This window comes from Anabrus simplex, chromosome 9 (genome assembly GCF_040414725.1).
Source record: "Anabrus simplex isolate iqAnaSimp1 chromosome 9, ASM4041472v1, whole genome shotgun sequence".
Classification (NCBI taxonomy): domain Eukaryota; kingdom Metazoa; phylum Arthropoda; class Insecta; order Orthoptera; family Tettigoniidae; genus Anabrus; species Anabrus simplex.
Genome location: NC_090273.1, coordinates 50,732,110 through 50,755,431, shown reverse-complemented (window position 1 = coordinate 50,755,431; position 23,322 = coordinate 50,732,110). Strand labels below are relative to the sequence as shown.

Sequence of the window (23,322 nt, the reverse complement as noted above, 5' to 3'; positions counted from 1 at the left end):
AGTGATAGTCACCGCAGACGAGTGTGGCGTCGGCGTGGAGAAAGGTCAAATCCGGCAGTAACTGTGGAGCGCCCTACCGCTAGACAACGCGGCATCATGGTTTGGGGCGCTATTGCGTATGTTTCCACGTCACCTCTAGTGCGTATTCAAGGCACGTTAAATGCCCACCGCTACGTGCAGCATGTGCTGCGGCCGGTGGCACTCCCGTACCTTCAGGGGTTGCCCAATGCTCTGTTTCAGCAGGATAATGCCAGCCCACACACTGCTCGCATCTCCCAACAGGCTCTACGAGGTGTACAGATGCTTCCGTGGCCAGTGTACTCTCCGGATCTCTCACCAATCGAACACGTGTGGGATCTCATTGGACGCCGTTTGCAAACTCTGCCCCAGCCTCGTACGGACGACCAACTGTGGCAAATGGTTGACAGAGAATGGAGAACCATCCCTCAGGACACCATCCGCACTCTTATTGACTCTGTACCTCGACGTGTTTCTGCGTGCATCGCCGCTCGCGGTGGTCCTACATCCTACTGAGTCGATGCCGTGCGCATTGTGTAACCTGCATATCGGTTTGAAATAAACATCAATTATTCGTCCGTGCCGTCTCCGTTTTTTCCCCAACTTTCATCCCTTTCGAACCACTCCTTCTTGGTGTTGCATTTGCTCTGTCAGTCAGTGTATTTCAACGGAAAATCGTCCTGTTTCATTGTGAACAATTTGGATACTTGGTTAGGATAAGGTCAAAGTGTATCTTTCATGTGATTACGTGCAACTGTCTAGGTAATTAACTCTAGTCATGTATGACAACATATTTATAAATTTTGTACTCACCCCCGCCAGCGTCTTGATGTTGTGTAACGCATTCTGGGCGTCCAGCGCAGACTTTCTCGTAAAAAAGGTGACGAAACAACAGCCTGCAACGAACAACAAACAGATACACGTAAATATTGTACACAGTTCACCAGGATAGATCTCAGTGCAATAACGGATTTAATATTACGATGAAGATACGTGGAAGACTTTCCGAAAGACGTTATATCAAAGGAGACTGGGCAAGAAAGACAAAAGGAGCATCTGGTACAGTTGGTTTAATGCCTGACATAGACGGGGCCAGATTATCAAACATGCCTTGATCAGGTGCAACTTCCAGAGATGGGGGTGGGAGGTGCGGGCGGGGGTTCTCCTACCTCGTATCACTTCAAGTTCCCTACTAGGTAAATCGACGTGAATCATTTTACTCATTAAACTACAATTATTTGCAATAATGTGTAATGTGAAACATTATTTGTACAAATAGAAATGTCTTACAATTCTAAATAAAGCTCCAAACATGTCTAGGAAAGCAGGGACATCAGTGAGAGAAACAAACACAGACTGGTCACTGCCACCGTTATAGCTGCTGCTATGCTGAACATAACAGACCTAGAAGAAAGCTGAGAGGAGAGAGTTCTATATACTTGAAGCCAAAACATGGAACTTTGGTGAAAGGGATCTACATGCCTGAAAATGAAATGGCGTATGGCTTTTATTGCCGGGAGTGTCCGAGGACAAGTTCGGCTCGCCAGATGCAGGTCTTTTGATTTGACACCCGTAGGTGACCTGCGCGTCGGGATGAGGATGAAATGATGATGAATACGACACATACACCCAGCCCCCGTGTCAGCGAAATTAACCAATTATGGTTAAAATTTCCGACCCCGCCGGGAATCGAACGCGGGGCACTCATGTGGCCAAAGGCCAGCACGCTAACCATTTAGCCATGGAGCCGGACATCTACATGCCTGTTACAACCTGACGGATTCTGGCCATCCAGCATACTTTCCATGGAAGTGCAACTTCCTGAGGAAAATAGAATCACTCAGGATATCTTGATCACCACCAAACCAGAGTGCGTCATTGATATGAATTTGTTTACGTCTGCCGAGAATCCCCTGGATACCCAGAATTAGTAGCAAGAACAATTTGGACCAGATCAAGTCAATCATATTGAAAAGCAGTTTTGTATTCTATTGAAAATCCACAGCCTGTTTCCTGTCATTCGACCGGGTCAGGAATGGAATGAATGCAGCCTCCATCTAACGGCGAGGATAGGAATTGTGCCGGCTGCCGAAGCCTGTCACACTCCTCTGGAAGAGAGCAAAGTGAGGCAGACAATGGCCTTCTTTGGCCATAAAATGAGACGTACCGGCCTGGGAACTGAAGATCATGCTCAGAATGGTAGGTCAAGATCATATTTGTTAGATGGTGCCTAAGTAGTTACTGGCATGACTATCACTAGAGAGAGAGAGAGAGAGAGAGCTCTATGTAAGACTTTTCCAGTTAATCCTTAGTGAAAAACGTGTAATTTTTTTTTTTTTTTTTTTTTTTTGCTATTGGCTTTACTTTGCACCGACACAGATAGGTCTTACGGCGACGATGGGACAAGAAGGGGCTAGGACTGGGAAGGAAGCAGCCGTGGCCTTAATTATGGTACAGCCCCAGCATTTTCCTGGTGTGAAAATAGGAAACCACAGAAAACCATCTTCAGGGCTGCCGACAGTGGGGTTCGAAACCACTATCTCCCGAATACGGGATACTGGTCGCACTTAAGCGACTGCAGCTATCGAAGTCAGTAACGTGTGATTTAATTCTAGTTTAAGACGAAGTGGTTTTAAAAATAACTATACAAAGTTTTAACAACCATTACATGCAAGTTTGTAAACTAATCATATGATTGGAAAAGCGGCCATTGAGAGCCTACCGCCAACTCCCTTCCCTACCAAAGCCGGGTGGAGTGCGAAGTTTGGACTCCGTGGTAGGCTTGGCCTTATAAATCCGGCGACCAACGGTGAAGCGTTTAATAAATAGACCACTAACTATTATCAACTCCGTGGTCACGCAACTTGAGAACCAATTAGCTCAAATGAAAGAGCGCTGCTCGAAGATAATGACACTGAACTCCCTTTTGAAGCTAATCCCTCTCTCAACTGCCACACAACGCTGCTCAAGATATACTTCAGTCACTGTACAGATTATTACAGCAAACATGATCAACTTCCGGGTATTATTAGAAATGAGGGGGTTAAGACACCGGAACGTTTGAAACAAATTTCATTTTATTTTCCGACGGGACTTTTGAAGTTCCACTAAGCTTTTGCGAAAACCGAATTGCGAGCAGGGCTGCCAGATATCTGAATCAAGATATGGGACAGATCTGCGGTCGAGAAAATAGAACGGGGTTCGCGTCCCACAAGTTGTACATTTCCTTTCAAAAGAAGTTCATTATTATATTGACATTATAGTGATTTTTTTAAATTAAGGCCTTAACATTTATCCATATAATGAAACACATGTTATTTCATTGTTCATACCAGTTCACTCACGTTCAGTAGACTGTATTTGTCAGTCTTCTGAACAGCTGTTACCATTCTTTGTCATTCTTAGCAATTACATTAAAAAATATTAAGACACCGAAGACAAATTTACATAAATGAGAAGCTCAGAATTAATCTACTGTATGTCTCACACGAGACCACAAATGTGAAAACATTCTCCCGACAAAATAATTCGTTTTCGTTTTTTTGCGCACAATGTGCACAGAGTAAACCTTACATCAATCAGCAGCACAAAAGTTTACAAGCGATCCTGGACACTGGCTTCAACTTAACACATGGTATTTACCAAAATGATTGCCACACCTCAAACAGACGCATGTCAGACCTGGTTGATGGTAGACCTAATCTTTATGCCACACATCTTGTGGTGCAACCCATGGACGGAGAACCTCGTCATGAAGTGACGTAACTTCAAACCACTTTGTGTCAATTCATCATTAGTCATGGCTTCAGTTGTGTAGTACTCTATATGTCGGCTTTCTTTGATCTAAGGTGTCAGGTCAGGAGATCTTGACGAAGCAGCAAACATTCTCGAACATCATTTACAGGGCGAAGTCATACCAGAGGCCACCATAACGAGAAAATCGAAACCATGTTTTGACGAAGCCTGTTATAGACTCCGCAGAACAACATTGGATGCCCTACACACAGCTCTCAAAGATCCAACTGACGCTCATCTAACGGAATATTCTAATCATAGGAAGACATACAAGACCCTCATAAAAGAAACAAAGGAACGTTATCAGGAGCAAGAGGAGCGGAGGCTGATAGCGGCAGCGGATCAGTGCCCATACAAAGCATTGAACCCAAGGCAACCAAGATACTGCAGAAGCATCCCTATGGAGACATGGGTGACTCACCTTAGCAATGTACTGCAATACAGGGATACTCGACCAACGGATATCCCCGAGATCGAGGGGGACTGACTTCTACATGGAGATATTCACAATTGAGGAAGTAGAGGCCGCTATCCTCTGTTCAAACAATAATAAAGCTTGTGGCCCAGACAATATATGTAATGAGCACCTTAAAATCGCTCTCCCCGTGTTAAAGGAAGCAATAACTTCCCTCCTGAATGAATGTCTCAGGATAGGAAATATTCCCCATAGCTGGAGAAATTCCACAGTAAAACGGTTGTATAAAGGAAAGGGAAGCACCGAGGACCCAAACTCCTATCGAGGCATCGCCCTAGAATGAGCGTTATTCAAAATTCTAACAACAGGAATTAAGTAACCCAGATAGTTGTGAAAAATTCGGTAGAAGAAGAAGACAGTCTCGTTCACAAGTAGAAAAACGCATTCTTGTTCCCATAACAATGTATCCAACTGGATTATTTGGACAGAAAATGTTCGTCAGCTTTTTCTCAGCGCCAGAAAGACTGATTTCTATTATGAAGATGAGAAAATGTAGAATTATGAAACTGAAAGATATCATAGCTACTTGATGATTTTATAATCTGGCCCCTTCCTCAGCGAAATATCTATAAAAGAATGGCACACCTCTGGTAAAATGTCGTTCTATGCAACAGAACACGAGCACGATCCCACATTACAATTCATTTCATACCATGTTTTGCTTGTAATTCAATTTTTAAACCACTTTAATAGTATAAGAACAAGTCTAGAAAGGCACTTTCCTCATCTACATTATAATACAAAAAATCCCCTTCTACAGTAAGACAAGCGACTTAATGATATCTTTAAATTGAAGCATCTTCTTTTTCTTCTTATCCACTTTAAATACAAAGAAGAGTTTATTTGGCAGAAAGTCTGCCATTTCTTTTCTACTCCCCCTCCATGCCCTGTTGAAATAAAAACCCTCCAAGTATCGTTAGTTAATTGCTGTTTAAAGAGTTCTTTGATCCAAGTTAACTGGATCTTGCCTGCTTTGCTAACTCGGGTCGACGGAAATCCTGCGAGCAACTGTAATATCATTACCTCCAACTGACGACCAGCTTATGGACTACTTAAAAGATATCTGAGCTTTAATGGGACAGCCATTCTTTAGGCGGCGCTCTAACCTCGGTGAGTGTGAAATTAACGCTCTCCTCCACTCGCCGTGAAACAAAAGTAAGCTAATTAGCTTAAGCAGAAGATCAATTCGCCGTGTGTGTTTATAGCCTAGCCAAGTTCATCAAGACCTTAAAAGAAAGGAAGGAAGCAAGGATGACTAGACTTCTTTTAAACATATACAATATTATGGTTGAACGCTTATTGTTTAATTCACGAGAGAGCATGCTCATTAAACAGTGCGGATGAAATATGTCTGATGATCTATTGGATGGTGAAGAGTACGCGCGCGCGCGAGCGATTGGGATTGGAAAAAAAGGCTTGGAACTTGCCAAAGTCATCGAACTTCCTGACTCTACGGCAGGAAAGGAAAACTGAGACACAGGTGGCAATAACCAGACTTCTACCGAGAGTGGTTTAATAGACAGCTCTCTTGTAACCCGCACAACACAGTTCTTTTTACAACTGCCTTTACGCCGCACCGACACAGATATGTCTTATGGCGACGATAGGATAGGAAAAGGCTAGGACTGGGAAGGAAGCAGCTGTAGCCTTGATTAAGGGACAACCTTACCATTTGCTTGGTCTGAAAATGGGGAAAACCGCGGTAAACCATCTTCAAGGCTGTGACAATGGGGTTCGAACCCACTATCTCCAGAATGCAAGCTCAAAGCTGCGCGACCCTAACCGCACGGCTAACTCGCTCGGTGCAATACACAGTGAAATGTTGGATAGGTCACATGTTATGATGGCTGCGCTTAAATCATCACAGAAACAAATATTCAAAGAATGGCGGAGTCACAACAATATAAACAAAGAACAGAATCACAATACAAACAAGGAAGAAGTTAGTTTCGTTTCTGATGTATTTTTCTTTTCTTTTTTTTTTTACGTCGCACCGACACAGATATGTCTTATGGCGACGACGGGATAGGAAAGGTCTAGGAATGGGAAGGAAGCGGCTGTTGCCTTAATTAAGGTACAGCCCCGGCATTTGCCTGGTGTGAAAATGGGAAATCACGGAAAACCATCTTCAGGGCTGCCGACAGTGGGGCTCGAACCCACTATCTCCCGATTATTTTTCATTTAATCACTTTACGTGCCTATTTTTCTATAAGCTGACTAAGTAAAATGTTAATTGTTATCAACGAATGTCATATATTTTCTTATTAACATAAATATTACGAAGGTGGCGTGATTAGTTCAGTGGCTTAGCTGATGCCTCCGAACCAGGAAGGCTGAGGTTCAAATCCCGGTAAATCCAGTGCCGAGATTTTTATCTCAACAATCACGAGGTATCAGGAAGGCACCCGATCTCAAACCCCCAAACAGGACTAAAATGAGCCTGGTTGCCTCCAGCAACCTCAGAAATGACTGGGGCAAGCTGAAGAAAAGGTTTTTAAAAACATCATGAAATGTCAAGTATTTTATTAAGAACGAGAGTTGAATAAAATAATGGCGCAACAGCCCCGAAGGGCCATGGCCTACCAAGCGACCGCTGATCATCCCGAAGGCCTGCAGATTACGAGGAGTCGTGTGGTCAGCACGACGAATCTCTCGGCCATTATTCTTGGGCTCCCAAGACCGGGTCCGCTATCTCACCGTCAGATGGCAATTACGTAGGCTGAGTGGACCTCGAACCAGCCTTCAGATAGCGGTAAAATCCCCGGCATGGCCGGGAATCGAACCCGGGACCTCCGTGTACAACACACGGGGCCGGCAGTTAAATGAAATACTAGTTATTAATGTATCTGTATATTCAGACTCAATTTCTCTTTCCACAATAATATGAATATTATTATTTACACATACATCGCAAATGGGAAATATCCCGGTGGCAATGGTCACTTACAGTAGTGTAATAATAAAGTTAACATAATTGCCTAACAAATAAACAAACAAACAAACAAACAAACAAACAAACAAACAAACAAACAAACAAACAAACAAACAAACAAACAGAAAAACAAACAAACAAACAAACAAACAAACAAACAAACAAACAAGAAGAGTATAACAAGCAAATCCATGGAAAGAAAATATTACAAGAAATACTACTAGTTTAAGTTTAAAATTCTAAATCCATCATCATATACAAATTCACACAAAACTTATTTCGCAGTGCTTAACACTACAGCTTACAATACTATAGGTTAAACTTAATATTAGCTTAACATTTTAAGTGGTAGTAAAGTTAAAAACACTGGTAATTACCCAACAACAACAACAACAACAACAAATACAACAAGTAATTCCCTGAAAAGAGAATATCACAAGAAGAACTCCTAGTTTCAGAATCTAAACCGAGCAGAAAATCACAAATTTAGTGTCCGTAATTTACAACTTTTACTTCTTAAATGACTTGATACCGGATGGGAATCTATCAAAGACTGCTGCAGGTGATTTATTCCAATACCTTATGGTCCTGTTTACGTCATTGAGCCTGCGACAACCGCTATGTGAAACATTTCAATTTTGAACTTCACTCGGTACGATTCTGTCACCTGAGATTCAATATTGTGTGAGTAATTTGAAATTTTTCTCGCAGGTATGATATACGTGGTGCGGATCAGTATCTCTCCCAGCATTATCACATATTCGTAATTATTTTGAGAGGGGAATCATGGGTTTGGCACCATATCTTCATTTGTGTGAGGACAGAATAGATGCACTCACACAGGCATGATGTCATGAAAAGCATTCAACGCAGTATTTCCTTTCTAGAAATTGAAGGGCATGTCATGGACCCGTAAGTCGATCAGAGACGTGAAGTGGTGGTACACAGTCTTCACAAGATACCACCGACCTGACATTTTTTTTTTTTTTTTTTTTTTTGCAAGTTGCTTTACGTCGCACTGACACAGATAGGTCTTATGGCGACGATGGGACAGGAAGGGGCTAGGAGTGGGAAGGAAGCGGCCGTGGCCTTAATTAAGGTACAGCCCCAACATTTGCCTGGTGTGAAAATGGGAAACCACGGAAAACCATCTTCAGGGCTGCCGACAGTGGGATTCGAACCCACTATCTCCCGAATACTGGACACTGGCCGCACTTAAGCGACTGCAGCTATCGAGCTCGATCCTGTACAATTTATCGGCCAATAACTGCATATAGGCCTACTGTACGTAAGTTATAGGCCCTACAACACTGAAGACATACAGTATGTTCCTAGCTTTAGAATAACAAACTATGAATTGAATGTGTACAATAACATTTCGCTCTTTAGATACTTACAACCTACATTATTATTACGGACCCCTTGGATTATCGTCGCGGGTCCCCAGGGATTTGGATGTCATAGGCTTATATTATTCTGTAATAATAATAATAATAATAATAATAATAATAATAATAATAATAATAATAATAATAATAATAATAATAATAATAATAATAATAATAATAATAATAATAATAACGATACTTAGATGGACAACCTATGATAACTAAATTCGGCAAAATTGTTCAAGTGAACCAATTTTAATATTTGGGAGAAATTATTCAGCCCTCTGGTTTAAACCGCCAAGCAAATAAAGAAAGAATTTCCAAATTACAGAAAGCATACAGGATCACTTGGAACAGGTATAATAAAAAATCAATATCTCAGAATGCAAAACTTAGACACTATAATATAGTGATCAAACCTGAAGCGTTATATGCATCAGAAACCTTAATCATTGGTGGCGGATCATGTACGTCGTGCGCCATTATGCCGCCGGCACGTAAACGTCGTTCGGTTGCAAATAAGAAAGTAGGAAAAAAACAAAGTGGTGAAAAATAGTGATAAACTACTTCTTCATGTCCTTTTCCATATTTCGTGAAGGAACATTCTCAATGTTCAGTTGCTTGTCCAAATATGCTTTACGTCGTGCTGACACAGATAGCGCTTATGGGAACGCTGGGATTGGAAAAGGCTAATAGGGGGAAGGGAGCGACTGCGGCCTTATATATTGTACAGCGCCAGCATTTTTCTGGTGTGAAAATGGGTAACCTCGGAAAACCATCCTCAGGCCTGCCGACAGTGGAGTTCGAATCCACTTTCTCCCAAATGCAAGCTGACAACTACGTGACCCAAACCTCACAGCCACTTGCGCGGTGCTCCAGGATTCACATCAATGAATGTGTTCGAAGTATTTCTTTCATGCAAACGAGTTTGTGGAACTTCAGCCACGATCGCCAACATACTTTAATGTACTTTCCAATATATCGCGTTTTTCGCCGTTAATAATGGGCCCAAATCCTCTTCTTTCGCCTACAACTCGACTGTGTTGTATTTGAGTCATCAGTCCACATACTGGTTTGATGGGGTTCTCCATGCAACCCTATCCTGCGCTAACCTTTTCATTTTTACGTAACTACTGCATCCTTTATCTGCTCGAATCTGCTTGTCATATTCATACCTTGGTCCAACCCTACCGTTCTTACCAACACTTCCTTTAAAAACCAACTGAACAAATCCTGGGTGTCATTCTATTTCTTCTCGTCAAATTTAGCCAAATCGATTTCCTCTCACCAATTCGATTCGGTATCTCTTCATTCGTGATTCGATTTATCCATCTCACCTTCAGCACTCTTCCGTAACACCACATTTCAAAAGCTTCTATTATCTTTCTTTCCGAGCTAGTTATCGTCCATGTTTCACTTCCATACGATGCCACGCTCCACACGAAAGTCTTCAAAAAAAAATCTTTATAATTCGTATATCAATGTTTGAAGTGAGCAAATTTCTTTTCTTAAGAAAGCTCTTCATTGCTTGTGGTAGTCTGCATTTTATGTCCTCCTTACTTCTGCCATCATTAGTTATTTTGTTACCCAAGTGACAATATTCAGCTACTTCCTTTAAGACTTCATTTCCGAATCTAATATTTCCTGCATCACCTGCCTTCGTTCGACTGTACTCCATTACTTTTGTTTTGGACTTATTTATTTTCATCTTGTACTCCTTACTCAAGACTTCGTCCATACCATTCAGCAGCTTCTCGACGTCCTCTGCAGTCTCAGATAAAATAACAATATCATCGGCAAATCTCAAGGTTTTGATTTCCTCTCCTTGGATTGCGATTCCCTTTCCAAATTGCTCTTTGATTTCCTTTACTGCATGTTCTATGTAAACATTGAAAATAAGGGGCGACAAATTGCAGTCTTGCCTCACTACTTTCTGGATTGCTGCTACTTTTTCAAAGCCCTTGATTCTACTATGAAGAAAATAAGAAGACTACTTTTTCCATTATTATATTTTCCAGTTTTTTCAAGTTTAATAGGCCTAAATCCTCGCAATTTTCTCGCCTGGAACACTCCCTAAAGAAGAAGAAGAAGAATAAGAAAATATCGGAACACACAACCTGCTGTGTGTGTGTGTTTCGAGTTTCCTGCGTATATACTACCTAGAGCTGTATTTCCTCTACCACACACATTTACATATGGCAGAATTCGATATGCTACGGAAATGTAGAAATGTATCAAGTTACAAACTTTTAACTGATTTTGTTGTTGTTCTATTGTTCGTCTCGTTCGTTATGAAGTACGAAAGAGGAGAGGGGGGGGGGGAGAAAATAAACAGGAACCGAGAATAAAGAGAAGATGCGAAGCGAGCACAAAAGCTTGGAAAGGAATAAAGTATTATTCCGTGAAAATAGAAACCACACTTGGGAAATCAAGATGTTTCTCAACTTTATTGATAACTCCTGTTGCGGCTAAAGTTTCCTCCTCGCTTCCTTAAGGCAGTAACTACACGACAAGCAGAGATTTCGGAGAGCAGCCGCGTTGTTCTTCTTGCAATTCCAACAAAACTCTGTTCCTCACCATGTTAGCCGCTTTAACACTGTACTGCACTGCCCTACTTTGCTAAAGTGGGAAGATGTATCGACATGAACGCCATTCTACAAGCATCTCACCCCCTTTTCCCTTCACTCCAACACCTAAAAACATTACCAAGATAATAAACTTCCTAAAAGAAGTATTGAAAAGAAGGTACGGAAATAAAGGTAATAGTTAAAATAGGTTATTTAAGAATTGTATTAGCATGTGGAGTGAACAAATGCGACGTGCGAAAATGAGAGGGTTGGCCGCTTTGTTTAGCACGAGAAGGTTTGAGAGGAAGGTCCAAAATATTGACTGAGGTACAGAGAAACTTTCTAAATGCTGCGAGTTAGAATATAATAGAATATTCCCATCCTCTAGTTCTGGATCGCCTAATACTGGATAGAGAGAACTATTTTATTGCAATTCATTAACTTTGATACATGAATTACATCTTCCTCTTATAATTATTTGACTATTACTACACTAAATATAATTGATTTTGTTCTAGATGTTAACAATGCTATATAGTCTAGGACAACATGTATCTTCCTTTTCCTTAGCTTATTTAATGCTTAGTTTTGTGTCACAATTCTTTTAGAGTATCCTACCATTAATAACATGCCTCATGACTGAATTGAATGAGTGGATGACTGCATGAATTTGTAAATGGATGGTTTCATGGTTGAAATGTAATTGAAAGCATTGCGCTAAAATGCTGCAAGTTAGAAAAATCCATAGCATTGGCACATTTAAGAAGGCAGTAAAGAACTGCATGTAATAAGATACTAATTTCTGTAAAATAATAATGAGGCAACCAGAATATCCAACTAATAGCGAAGTTAGAATTCTATGTGAAGTTATAAGTATTCAAACACGCATAGCTAAAAACTGTAATAAAATACTGGCCAAGATTAAAGAGGCGAAAGGGGAGAGAAATATTGAACTTAGAATACCAGCACCAGACGAAACATGTACATGATGATGATGATGATGATGATGATGATAACATCGGGTGGCCTCCAGAGAGGATTGGTGTAAGTAATTATTGCAATTGACGGAACTTGTTTGTAATATAATTTTGAGTTTTATGCCTAATAACACTGAATTTTATTTACGTATCTTTCGATTGTCCGCTGTCGTTATACCCTTTACTTGGATCCAATTTGGTGCTAGTGTTCAGAACACTTTTACAAGTTCACGGTTTGTACGCGATTCATATTATGGATTTTGAAGTTAGTAAAGAGGTCCACGTACACAGAGATGTGGTTAATAACTCATTAGAAAAAAAAAAAACTTTTCCTCAGTACTACACAACATGTATTGTGACAGTAGTTCTGTTCCTTGTTGCTTACCAGGTTTATTAAGAGATGGCGCCAGCGAACAGTACGTCAGTTTGTTCGTCTGACGTTAACCTACCAACACACACAGGTACTGTAGATTCCGCCAAACACTAGCGTCTGTGTTGTATTGTTCAGTGATCATGTCGAGGTTTGTGCCTGAAAAAGACCATTTGTGGCACGCATTACTTTTCTTATAAAATCAAAAGAACAAGGCTGTGGAAAGTCATCGTTTGCTGGTAGAAACATATGGTGAACACGCTCCATCGATTAGAACATGGTTTCGACAACTCAAGCGTGGTGATTTCAATGTGAAAGACAATGCTTTGTGTCTGGTGGGACCAGAGTGGTATTGTGTATTATTAACTCTTGAAGCCCGGCGAAACCGTTAATGCAGAACGCTATCGCCAACAAATGATTAATTTAAATCACGCACCGATCGAAAGACGACCGGAATGGGCCAGAAGACATGGCAGTGATTTTGTTACACGACAATGCGCCGTCTCACAAAACCAGTGAAAGACACCTTGAAATCGCTTGGATGGGACATCCTTCCGCACCCGCCATACTGCCCCGACCTGGCGCCATCTATCACCTCTTACCATCAATGGGGCACGCGCTCGCAGAGCAGCACTTCAGCAATTTCGAGGAAGTTGGAAAAATGGCTCGACGAACAGTTTGCTGTAAAACACATGCAGTTTTTTCTGGCATGGTATTCATAACTTACCTGAAAGAGCAAGTGTAGAAGCCGATGGCCAATATTTTGAATTTAAAAAGAAGTAAATGAAATGGCGACGTTTGGCTCGCCAGGTGCAGGTCTTTTGATTTGACGGCCGTAAGCGTCCTACGTGTCATGATGAGGATGAAAGGATGATGAAGACAACACATACACCCAGCCCCCGTGCCAGCGAAATTAACCAATGACGGTTAAAATTCCCAACCCTGCCGGGAATCGAACTCGGGGCCCCTGTGATCATAGGCCAACATACTAACCATTTAGCCATGTAGCCGACTAAAAAGAAGTGAATTTCCCTTGAAAATTACGTGTTTTCTTTACCACAAAACCCGGCAGAAACGTTTGCACATATTTGGTACGTTTGCTCACCATACAGTACAATCTCTTCAATATAAATTGCAATTAATGTAACCTATACTGAACAAACAGGAGGTGCACCAAATACACTGCCGGAAAAAATTAGTATAGGCCTACCCTCTTATTAGAGTTTTCCAATTCACTCAAGAGTTATTGATGAAACCCTTCATATGGAGTACATGAAATTATTACATTTACAGATCAATAGCTCAAGCGGTACTGAAGTACCAGGTGTCGATCCATGATGAAACACTCATATTAATACCTGGTGTATTCTTCACGGGCGGCAATGCAAACGCTGATTCGGGCATCCATTTGATCATATAGGTGGTGAATACTGTTTAGGGATACATAATCCCACGCCTGTTCGACCTGTTCACGTAGTTGTGCAATGGTTGTGGGTTGACGAGTCGCACGTGTCATTTGTCGTCCCATCCTATCCCACACGTGCTCGATGGGAGGCAAGTCCGGAGGTCGTGCTGGCCAGGGAAGTTGCTGCACGTCTTGCAGAGCACGTTGAGTTTCACACACAGTGTGTGGGCGAGCATTATCCTGTTGGAACAACAAATCACATTCCTGTTGCAAGAATGGCAAAAGAACGGGTCTTACAGCTTTCTGCACGTGCCGAGCGCTGGTCAGTGAGAGTTGTAGTTCATCGCACCCCAGACCATATGGCCTGGGGTGGGGCCAGTATGTCCTGGTCGAATGCCCTCTACGAGACAGCGCTCGCCAGGTCTACGTCGTACGCGCAAACGACCATCACTTGCGCGCAGGCAGAATCTGCTTTAATCGCCGAAGACCATGGCCCACCATTCCATTTTCCAAGTGATCCTCTCTGACCGAACCAGTCGATTCGTGCGCGTCGATGCTGTGGCGTGAGTGGAAGACGGGCTAGAGCTGTGCGTGCCCGTAGTGCCACTGTTAGTAACCGGTTGGCAATAGTTCGTGTTGACACTTCTTGGCTCACAAACCTTCTTATCTGTACTGTGGTAGCTGTACGATCTGAGACTGCTGCTCATACAATACAAAGATCTTGACGGACGTCTGTGCTGAGTGGACGTCTAGAACCTCGTCTACGGGCGTGAGAAAGTTCACGTGACCATTGCAATCAGCATCATTGCACAACTGACGCAGCACGTCCAACTTGTGGGGCAATTCTTCGAAAGGACCATCCCACGCCACTCGGAAGGCCACAATTTGACCTCTGTCAAGCTCGCTGAGTTGGCTGTAGGAAGCACGAGTGTGTCTCCATGGCAAGCCGCCTGTTTGCTTTACACGTTTACATCACTCTGAGCATTATGGCTGTAAACATTCCCTATTAAAGGGTTCACGCAGATGGCGCTCTGGCAGCTATGTCACTAAGCTACCTGTTATCGGACGACGATGAAACCATTATCAGTACATCCACTACCCCCAGATGGCATCTGCCGTCATCGGATCAAAATCGATGTCGTCTTTCCAAGTGTACTAATTTTTGTTTTCCGGCAGTAAATATGCGTTGATATTTATTTATGCAATGAAACATTTTGCGTTGGTTTTCAATCGAAATTTTCTTCTCGAAGCAATCCTAAGAGTTTGTAGCAGGAATTTCTTAATACTGTTAAAACGTAGTGACGATGTTCAATTACTAAAGCACATCCGGCTTCATTGCTAAATGGTTACCGTTCTGGCCTTTGGTCCGGAGGGTCCCGGGTTCGATTCCCGGTCGGGTCGGAGATTTTAACCTTTATTGGTTAATTCTAATGGTTCGGGGGATGCGTGTATGTGCTGTCTTCATTATTAGAATACATCATACGCGGGGCCCCATCCTCATAGACGCGCCGGTCGCCTGTACGACGTTAACATGAAAGATCTGCACCAGGCCTCTCCGGAGGCCACACGGCATTGCACTGTACAGAAATGGCATTGTACTGTACTGAAATGGCGTTTGGCCTCCGGAGAGACCTGGTGCAGATCTTTTGATTAGGCTCTCGTAGGCGACCTGCGCATCTGTGAGGAAGAAATGATGATGAAGACGGCACATACACCCAGTCCCCCGTGCCAGGAGAATTAACCCATTATGGTTAAAATTCCCGACGCTGCCAGGAATCGAACCCGGGACTCCTGTGACCAAAGGCCAGCACGCTAACCATTTAGCCATGGAGCCGAATTGTACTGTACTACTTTTACTTAGTTACCACTGCAAATTATTATTATTAATATAAAAACCAAGGCCTACAAAGCGACCGCACGAAGGCCTGCATATTATGAGGTGTCGTGTGGTCAGTACGAATCCTCTCGGCTTCGTAGACCGGTATTATTATTATTATTATTATTATTATTATTATTATTATTATTATTTTAGGGTTATAACAACCAGGATCTCGCGGAGATATTTTTTGCTAGTGGCTTTACGCCGCACGACACAGACAGGTCTCATGGCGACGATGGGACAGAAAAGGGCTAGGAGTGGGAAGGAAGCGGCCGTGGCCTTAGGCCTAATTAAGGTACAGCCCCAGCATTTTCCTGGTAAGAAAATGGAAAACCAATGAAAACCATGATGATGATGATGATGATGATGATGATGATGATGATGATAACATCATCATAACTGATCGCACGGCCAACTCGCCCGGTGCGGACTTTTAAACTGACCTGTAGAGCTAAAGCGGATAAAATGAAAACCAAACAAGGCAATAATAATGATAACAACAACAACCATTTTTTGATAGTTGCTTTACGTCGCACCGACACAGATAGGTCTTATGGCGACGATGGGACAGGAAATGGATAGGAGTGGGAAGGAAGCGGCCATGACCTTAATTAAGGTACAGCCCTAGCATTTGCCTGGTGTGAAAATGGGAAACCACGGAAAACCATTTTCAGGGCTGCCGACAGAGGGGTTCGAACCTACTATCTCCCGAATACTGGATACTGGCCGCACTTAAGCGACTGCAGCTATCGAACTCGGTACAACAACTTTCACCGTTCTTTCTATTTATTGTTATAGATTTTATAAGATTACGAAGTGTGTGTACGTTTTGTCCCTCAGAAGTTCTTATACATAGTGGACGTCCTATTTAAAATCAAATGTCCCCGATTCAGCCAGGATCGAACAAGCAGTAGGCTAGTAGGACAACGACTAACGGACTACGCTACAGAATTCACCAACAAAAGAAAACTTCTCATTTCGGAAGTGAACGCGTAACCTCCAACAGCCAATTCGATGGAGGTCCTCGCTTTGGACATTGCAGCAGTCAACAGCAGGGGTCATAAAAAAACCCAGAGAGTCATCCCCACTCCCCCTACACGTTCCATTTCTTTCAAAGCAAACAGGCATGCAGGACGTAAACTTTTATAGCTGGGCTGGCCACAGCTACTTGCTATAGCGCCAATTTCGTTTCTCTCTCGATGCGATTGATTCTGGTCGGCATGGCCCCAGCACTACCAGCGAGACACAAGGCCTCTAGAAACCAAACAGGAAGGATAGTCCATTCACAAGGCAGATTATGTAAATAGTACAAACATCTGGAGAAGATTACTCGATGGAGAAAGGAAGCCTTCAGCAGTTTCGTCGTACATACCGATTTTGGACAGAGAAAAAAAAAAAACAGAATAGTATCTTGGAACAATAGTGTTGCAGTGATAAAGGATACTAAGACAGCTTCGCAGTGAAATGGGATTCTTTACCTAGTGATATTTAAGCTCCCTCTGCGGATCAAAACTAGAGTGCCGGCATCCTGTTCAGGAGATCGCCGATTAAAAGCCGCCAGAAGTAGTGAGATTTTTTAATTGCGGGAAGAAGTCCACTCGGCTCTCGATGCTGTCGGCATGAAAAATATCTCTGCTGACACATTAGATAATAATCTTATTTGCTTTGCGTCCCACTAACTACTTTTTACGGTTTTCAGAGACGCTGAAGAGCCAGAATTTAGTCCCGCAGGAATTCTTTTACGTGCCAGTAAATTTACCGATACGAGGCTGACGTATTTGAGCACCTTCAAATACCACCGGACTGAGCCAGGATCGGACCTGCCAAGTTGGGGTCAGAAGGCCAGCGCCTCAGCCGTCTGAGCCAGTCAGCCGTGTGGACACATTTTATGTTTATCCGACAACAAATGTAATTAAAACTCGACCGAGGATTGCTCAAGAGAAATCCGAGTCTCTGTCATCTGGTAGAGAAAAACGGAACATCGAAATTCTCTCTCTCTCTCTCTCTGCCTGCACACGATATCTGAGGTTATATTATTATTATTATTATTATTATTATTATTATTATTATTATTATTATTATTATTATTATTATTATTATTATTGTGCTTTTACGGCCGAATTGGACCACTGTAGTCAAGTTCTGTCCGGTCTTCTATGACGTTTTATTTTATTATTATTTTTCTTTTTTGTTGATCTTCTGAAAATACCTTGATTTATTCTTCAAATCCTCCAGTGTTATGTCTAATTCTTTCATGTCTTCTTTTACTTCATTTATCCGGACAGTTTGTTGCTTTTGTTTCCAAAGCTTTTCAAAAATTCTGCGTATTAACCTGTCTTGATGTGTTCTCAACATATGACCAAAGAATGATATTCTCTTCTCTCTTATGAAATCCCTTGTAGGTTCTATTTTCTAATGGAAATGAAAACCTACAACCTGTTTTCCAGTCATTGAACGGGTGAGGCATGGAATGACTGAAGCAGATATAGGCTATTAGTACGATGGGGTCGCCACTCCCAAAGTGATTTATTAATGACTGATAGATGCTATGAAATGAGAATGGAAAGTGTTGCTGGAATGAAAGATGACAGGGAAAACCGGAGTACCCGGAGAAAAACCTGTCCCGCCTCCGCTTTGTCCAGCACAAATCTCACATGGAGCGACCGGGATTTGAACCACGGTATCCAGCGGTGAGAGGCCGACGCGCTGCCGTCTAAGTCATGGAGGCTCCTATTTCCTGATATACTGCTGAATTTGGGATGATACGCCATTCTCCTTTTAAGTACTTCTTATTATTTCTATTTTTAAAATTTTGTCTATGTTATTATTTTGCTTTAGTCTAAATAGTATTTCACTTCCATAAGTTTTTTCATAATCATTATGCAGACCTAATGTCATACGTTAAGATATTCCCTACAAAAATGTCATATTTTCCTTAAAAGGATATACAGCAGTAGCGTAGGGTTCTAGACAGGATCGACCGATTGGGAGGGGGAGTTATAGTTACGAAATAATGATGACACATAATGGAGGTGCTTGTCCGTGTGTGGTGCGCGCATTGCCGAGTGTCTTTATAAGGATACCATGCAAATTATTATGCCGATATTCAGGCTACAGTACTGGTACCCTACAAAATCTTGCATTAAGAATACCCAACAAGAACAGTATGATTGAAGGGAATAGGGTAGTTCAACGGCGAATGGTTTGTTCGGATTACAATCCAAAATACAACTTTCGAGGTTTCTTAGGAAGTAGATTCAAGAGATCTGTTGGTTTTACAAATATGTCTGCCGGGCTGAGTACCCCAAACGGTTAAGGCGCTGGCCTTCTAGCCCTAACTTGGCAGATTCGATCCTGGCTCAGTCCGGTAGTATTTGAAGGTGCTCAAATGCGTGAGTCTCGTGTCGGTAGATTTACTGGCACGTAAAAAACTCCTGCGGGACTACATTCCGGCACTTATGTGTCTCCGAAAACCGTAAAAATAGTTAGTGGGACGTAAAGCAAATAGCATTACTATTATTATTATTATTATTATTATTATTATTATTATTATTATTATTATTGTACCGGGCGGTACACCTCTACGACGCAAGTTAAAATCTTGCGCCAATTGAAACTTCTCTACTGGAGAAACCCGGAACTTTAAAAACTGAACTAACTCTACGGTTTATCAGAAGATGTCACTGAGTGTTTTTGATTTGCTTATGTTTTTCATTGATCAAGAAGTATGGACATTCTCTAACAGATGTCTCTACCAAAAACTATGGTAATACACTCTGGTGCAATGGAATGAACTCTCTTGAAGAAATGTTGTATTCATAAGTTTTGTCTTTACTAAATTTCGTTCTGTGGTTTGTGGGTTGGCAACATTAATCCTTTCTTTCCGCCTGTTTTGAATTTAGCCAACCAGTAATTTATGTAATTAATTTTCCTCCAATCATAGCTTTCTTCTTCAAATTTCCACGAGTAATTCTTTTCTACCAATAAAAATTGAGGGGGTGTGTCTACTCATTCCCGAAAGGTCTCGAATTTTCCACGAGGGTATAAAAACTGCTGATTTTCTTGTCTCCTGGCCACTCGTATAACATCTAACTCCGTGTGTGAATATGTAGCAGGGGGCGGGAAGCGCCTCGTTCTTCAGATAGCAGTTCTTCATCAAGGTAATGCCCTTTTAACATCTTTATTTCTTGCTAGCTCAGCAGTTTAACTCTCGGGGAGGGTTCGAAACCTTTAATATGTAAACTATTAAACATGTAAACCCTTTTTCCTGCTAAACTTCAGTTTTCTTGAACTTTAATTCGGGGATAGAGAGTGATTTTCCCTCTCGAGCTCCCCTTCATTTGAAATTGAGGTGACCACGTTTTCATAACCGTTTCTTCTCTTCCTTAATGTATTAAAGTTTTCTCATACGAGTCACCTCCCTAGCTTGGGATTAGCCCCTGTGTATAGGCCTAGAGCCACTTAGGTTTTAAAATGTGTATTTAGGAGTGCAAGTTCACGCCTCCAGTCCTTTCTGTATTTTTGGGTCAGTAACTTAACCTGATGTGTTTTTTTTTTTTCTCTTCATGAGAAGGCCCTGTAGGTTGGGTACAAATACCCCTGTTTCTTGTATGTGTGCCTTGGGGGCAGTTAGTAGTAAGGTTTGTTGTGGCCTTTGATAGGTTTGTAAAAATCGAGAACAGGTCAGCTCTTTCTGGTATTTTGGAAGGTGCCTCTAGGAGGCCTGACATTATTAAGCGGGAGCAAGAGCTCCATGTAATGAAGGGGTTTTCTGCCCTTTGGTAAATTGTGGGTGTGAGCTGAGAGCTCAGACTTTGGGGCTTGTAGCCCAGAATTTGTAAAGTTGCTGTGTACCTGATTTAACTGGCTGTTATTTGTTGTACGCTCAAAATTCTATGTTACCATTGTTAAGTTTTGAAAATATAATCTTTGTTGAAATTTTAATTCATCTTTCGAACTTGTAGTTAGACCCATTCCAGCCCGCACCTTCTTTCACCTCTGACTTCCACGGATAAACTCCGTAACAATTATTATTATTATTATTATTATTATTATTATTATTGTTATTATTATTATTATTATTATAAAGGTGATCGGAATCAGATATCCAGAAAGGAGAATTATCTACAGTCTATACGAAAATCAGTCTGCAGTGATAAGAATCGAATGCTTTAAAGAAGAGGTAGCAGTCCAGAAAGGAATGAGGCAAGGCTGCAGTGTGTCCCCTCTCCTTTTCAATGTTTACATAGAACAGGCAATAAAGGAAATCAAAGAGGAATTTGTAAAGGAAAGAAAAATTCAAGGTGAGGAAATCATAACCCTGAGAATTGCCGATGATATTGTTATTTTATCTGAGTGCAAACGATCTGGAGAAATTGCTGAATGGTATGGACAGAGACTTGGAGAAGGAATACAAGATGAAAATAAACAAGTCCAAAACAAAAACAATGGAGTGCGGTCGAACAAAGTCAGGTGATGCAGGAAATGTTAGATTAGGAAATGAAGTCTTAAAGGAAGTAGACGAATATTGTTACTTGGGTAGTAAAATAACTAATGATGGTAGAAGTAAGGAGGACATAAAATGCAGCGTGGCACAAGCAAGGAAGACCTTTCTTCAGAATTTTTTTTTATTTTTTTGCTAGTTGCTTTACGTCGCACCGACACAGATAGGTCTTATGGAGACGATGGGACAGGGAAGGGCTGGGAGTGGGAAGGAAGCGGCCGTGGCCTTAATTAAGGTACAGCCCCAGCATTTGCCTGGTGTGAAAATGGGAAACCACGGAAAACCATCTTCAGGGCTACCGACAGTAGGATTCGAACCTACTATCTCCCGAATACTGGATACTGGCCGCACTTAAGCGACTGCAGCTATCGAGCTCGGTGAAAATAAATCTGTTCACCTCGAACATTGATACAGGAATTAGAAAGACGTTTTTGAAGACTTCTGTATGGAGCGTGGCATTGTATGGAAAGGAAACATGGACGATAACTAGGTCGGAAAGAAAGAGAATAAATGCTTTTGAAATGTGGTCTTTCAAAAGAATGCTGAAGGTGACATGGATAAATAGAAATCACAAATGAAGAGATACTGAATCGAATTGGTGAGAGGAGATGGATTTGGCTAAATTTGACGAGAAGAATGTTAGGGCACATCTTAAGACACCCAGGACTTGTACAGTTGGTTTTTGAGGGAAGTGTAGGTGGAAAGAACGGTAGGGGTAGACCAAGATATGAATATGACAAACAGATTAGAGCAGATGTAGGATGTAGTAGCTATGTAGAAATTAAAAGGTTAACACAGGATAGGACGGCATGGAGAGCTGTATCAAACCAGTCTATGGACTAATGACTCAAACAACAATTATTATTAGAATAACGTCTCTGTGAATGTTCAAAAGAACCAACCCACTGAGTCGGTTTTCATTTGTTTAATGTCAGTTCCTGTTTATTTTTGTGTAAAAAATTCTATGTCGGGGATGTTCTAACCCCTAGTATCACTCCCCCTCCCCACCTGACTACGCTCATGATACACAGAGAATAGGAAGTTACTACAATCCAGAAAGCTGCCGAGCTGACACCACCTGGGCTATTTGAGCGTCAATTTCCACTTACAAATTGCAACAGAGCAATGACGTATTCTATGTGTTGACGTGGGAGAATGCTACAAGGATTAATCCGAATGAACAATTGCTGTGTTCGCCAATGTTCTTTTAACTGCCGACATGAACCTCATGACCTCATGGCATGTTTTGATTTTACTATTTTCAAAAATCCACTAATCAGCGGGATGACCTCTGGACAACTGGTGTTGGTCCAAGGAAATGTTCAGCTGCCATTAACCCTTTGCGCGCGTGTGATGGTGATGATTATTGTTTCAAGAGGAAGTACAACTGGGCGACAATCAACTATTAACACTAATCAGAAGGGATGCGACACTTCGAAAAATGAAGGTATCGGCCAAAGAAACCAAGGGCCACGAAGGGCGTGAAAACGAAAGACTCCCTTGGATTCGCAAACCTCATACCTTCGGGGTCGGGAAAAAACAAGAGTTGACCAAGGAAGGTCGAATAGTATAGATGAAAGTGAGGAGCCGGACAGAAGTCGAAGCAATTCCAGGGCTCAAGCTAAGGGCCCCGTGGTCACCAACCCACGCTCCAATGTTAAGAGCCCCTGGGGCCTCTTTTATTCTCCTCTTACGACAGGCAGGGGATGCCCTGTATGTTATTCTACCGCCCCCACCCATAGAGGGAAATTTTTGGGAGAAGTTCGGAATTATTCCTGCATAAATTCACGTACAAAAACCGAAGTGGATGAATCACCTTGGTCAAGTACTGAACCACTCTCAGGCCTTCGTGTGTACAGCTACTAAAGTAAACCCGTGCTTTCACATGATCACTTCCGCATTGTTTGCGAGATGTGTAGCGAAGTCACTACTGGAGTAAGCGGTATTAATCTGGTGACGGGGTAAGTAATTGAAGTAGAATGGAGGGTCCTAGCAAGGCTGGACGGCCAGTGT

The 23,322-nt window shown here is 41.9% G+C and overlaps 1 protein-coding gene across 4 annotated transcripts in view; it reads right to left on the bottom strand.

Annotated features, from left to right (window-relative positions):
• LOC136881281 (CUGBP Elav-like family member 2) overlaps window positions 1-23,322 on the bottom strand; it is a 1,536,179-nt gene that overhangs the window by 821,547 nt on the left and 691,310 nt on the right. For all 4 annotated transcript variants that reach the window (XM_067154068.2, XM_067154069.2, XM_067154070.2 and 1 more), the window contains exon 3: window positions 832-914. In XM_067154068.2, coding sequence (XP_067010169.1) covers window positions 832-914 — 83 coding nt within the window. The remainder of the gene's footprint in view (window positions 1-831; window positions 915-23,322) is intronic.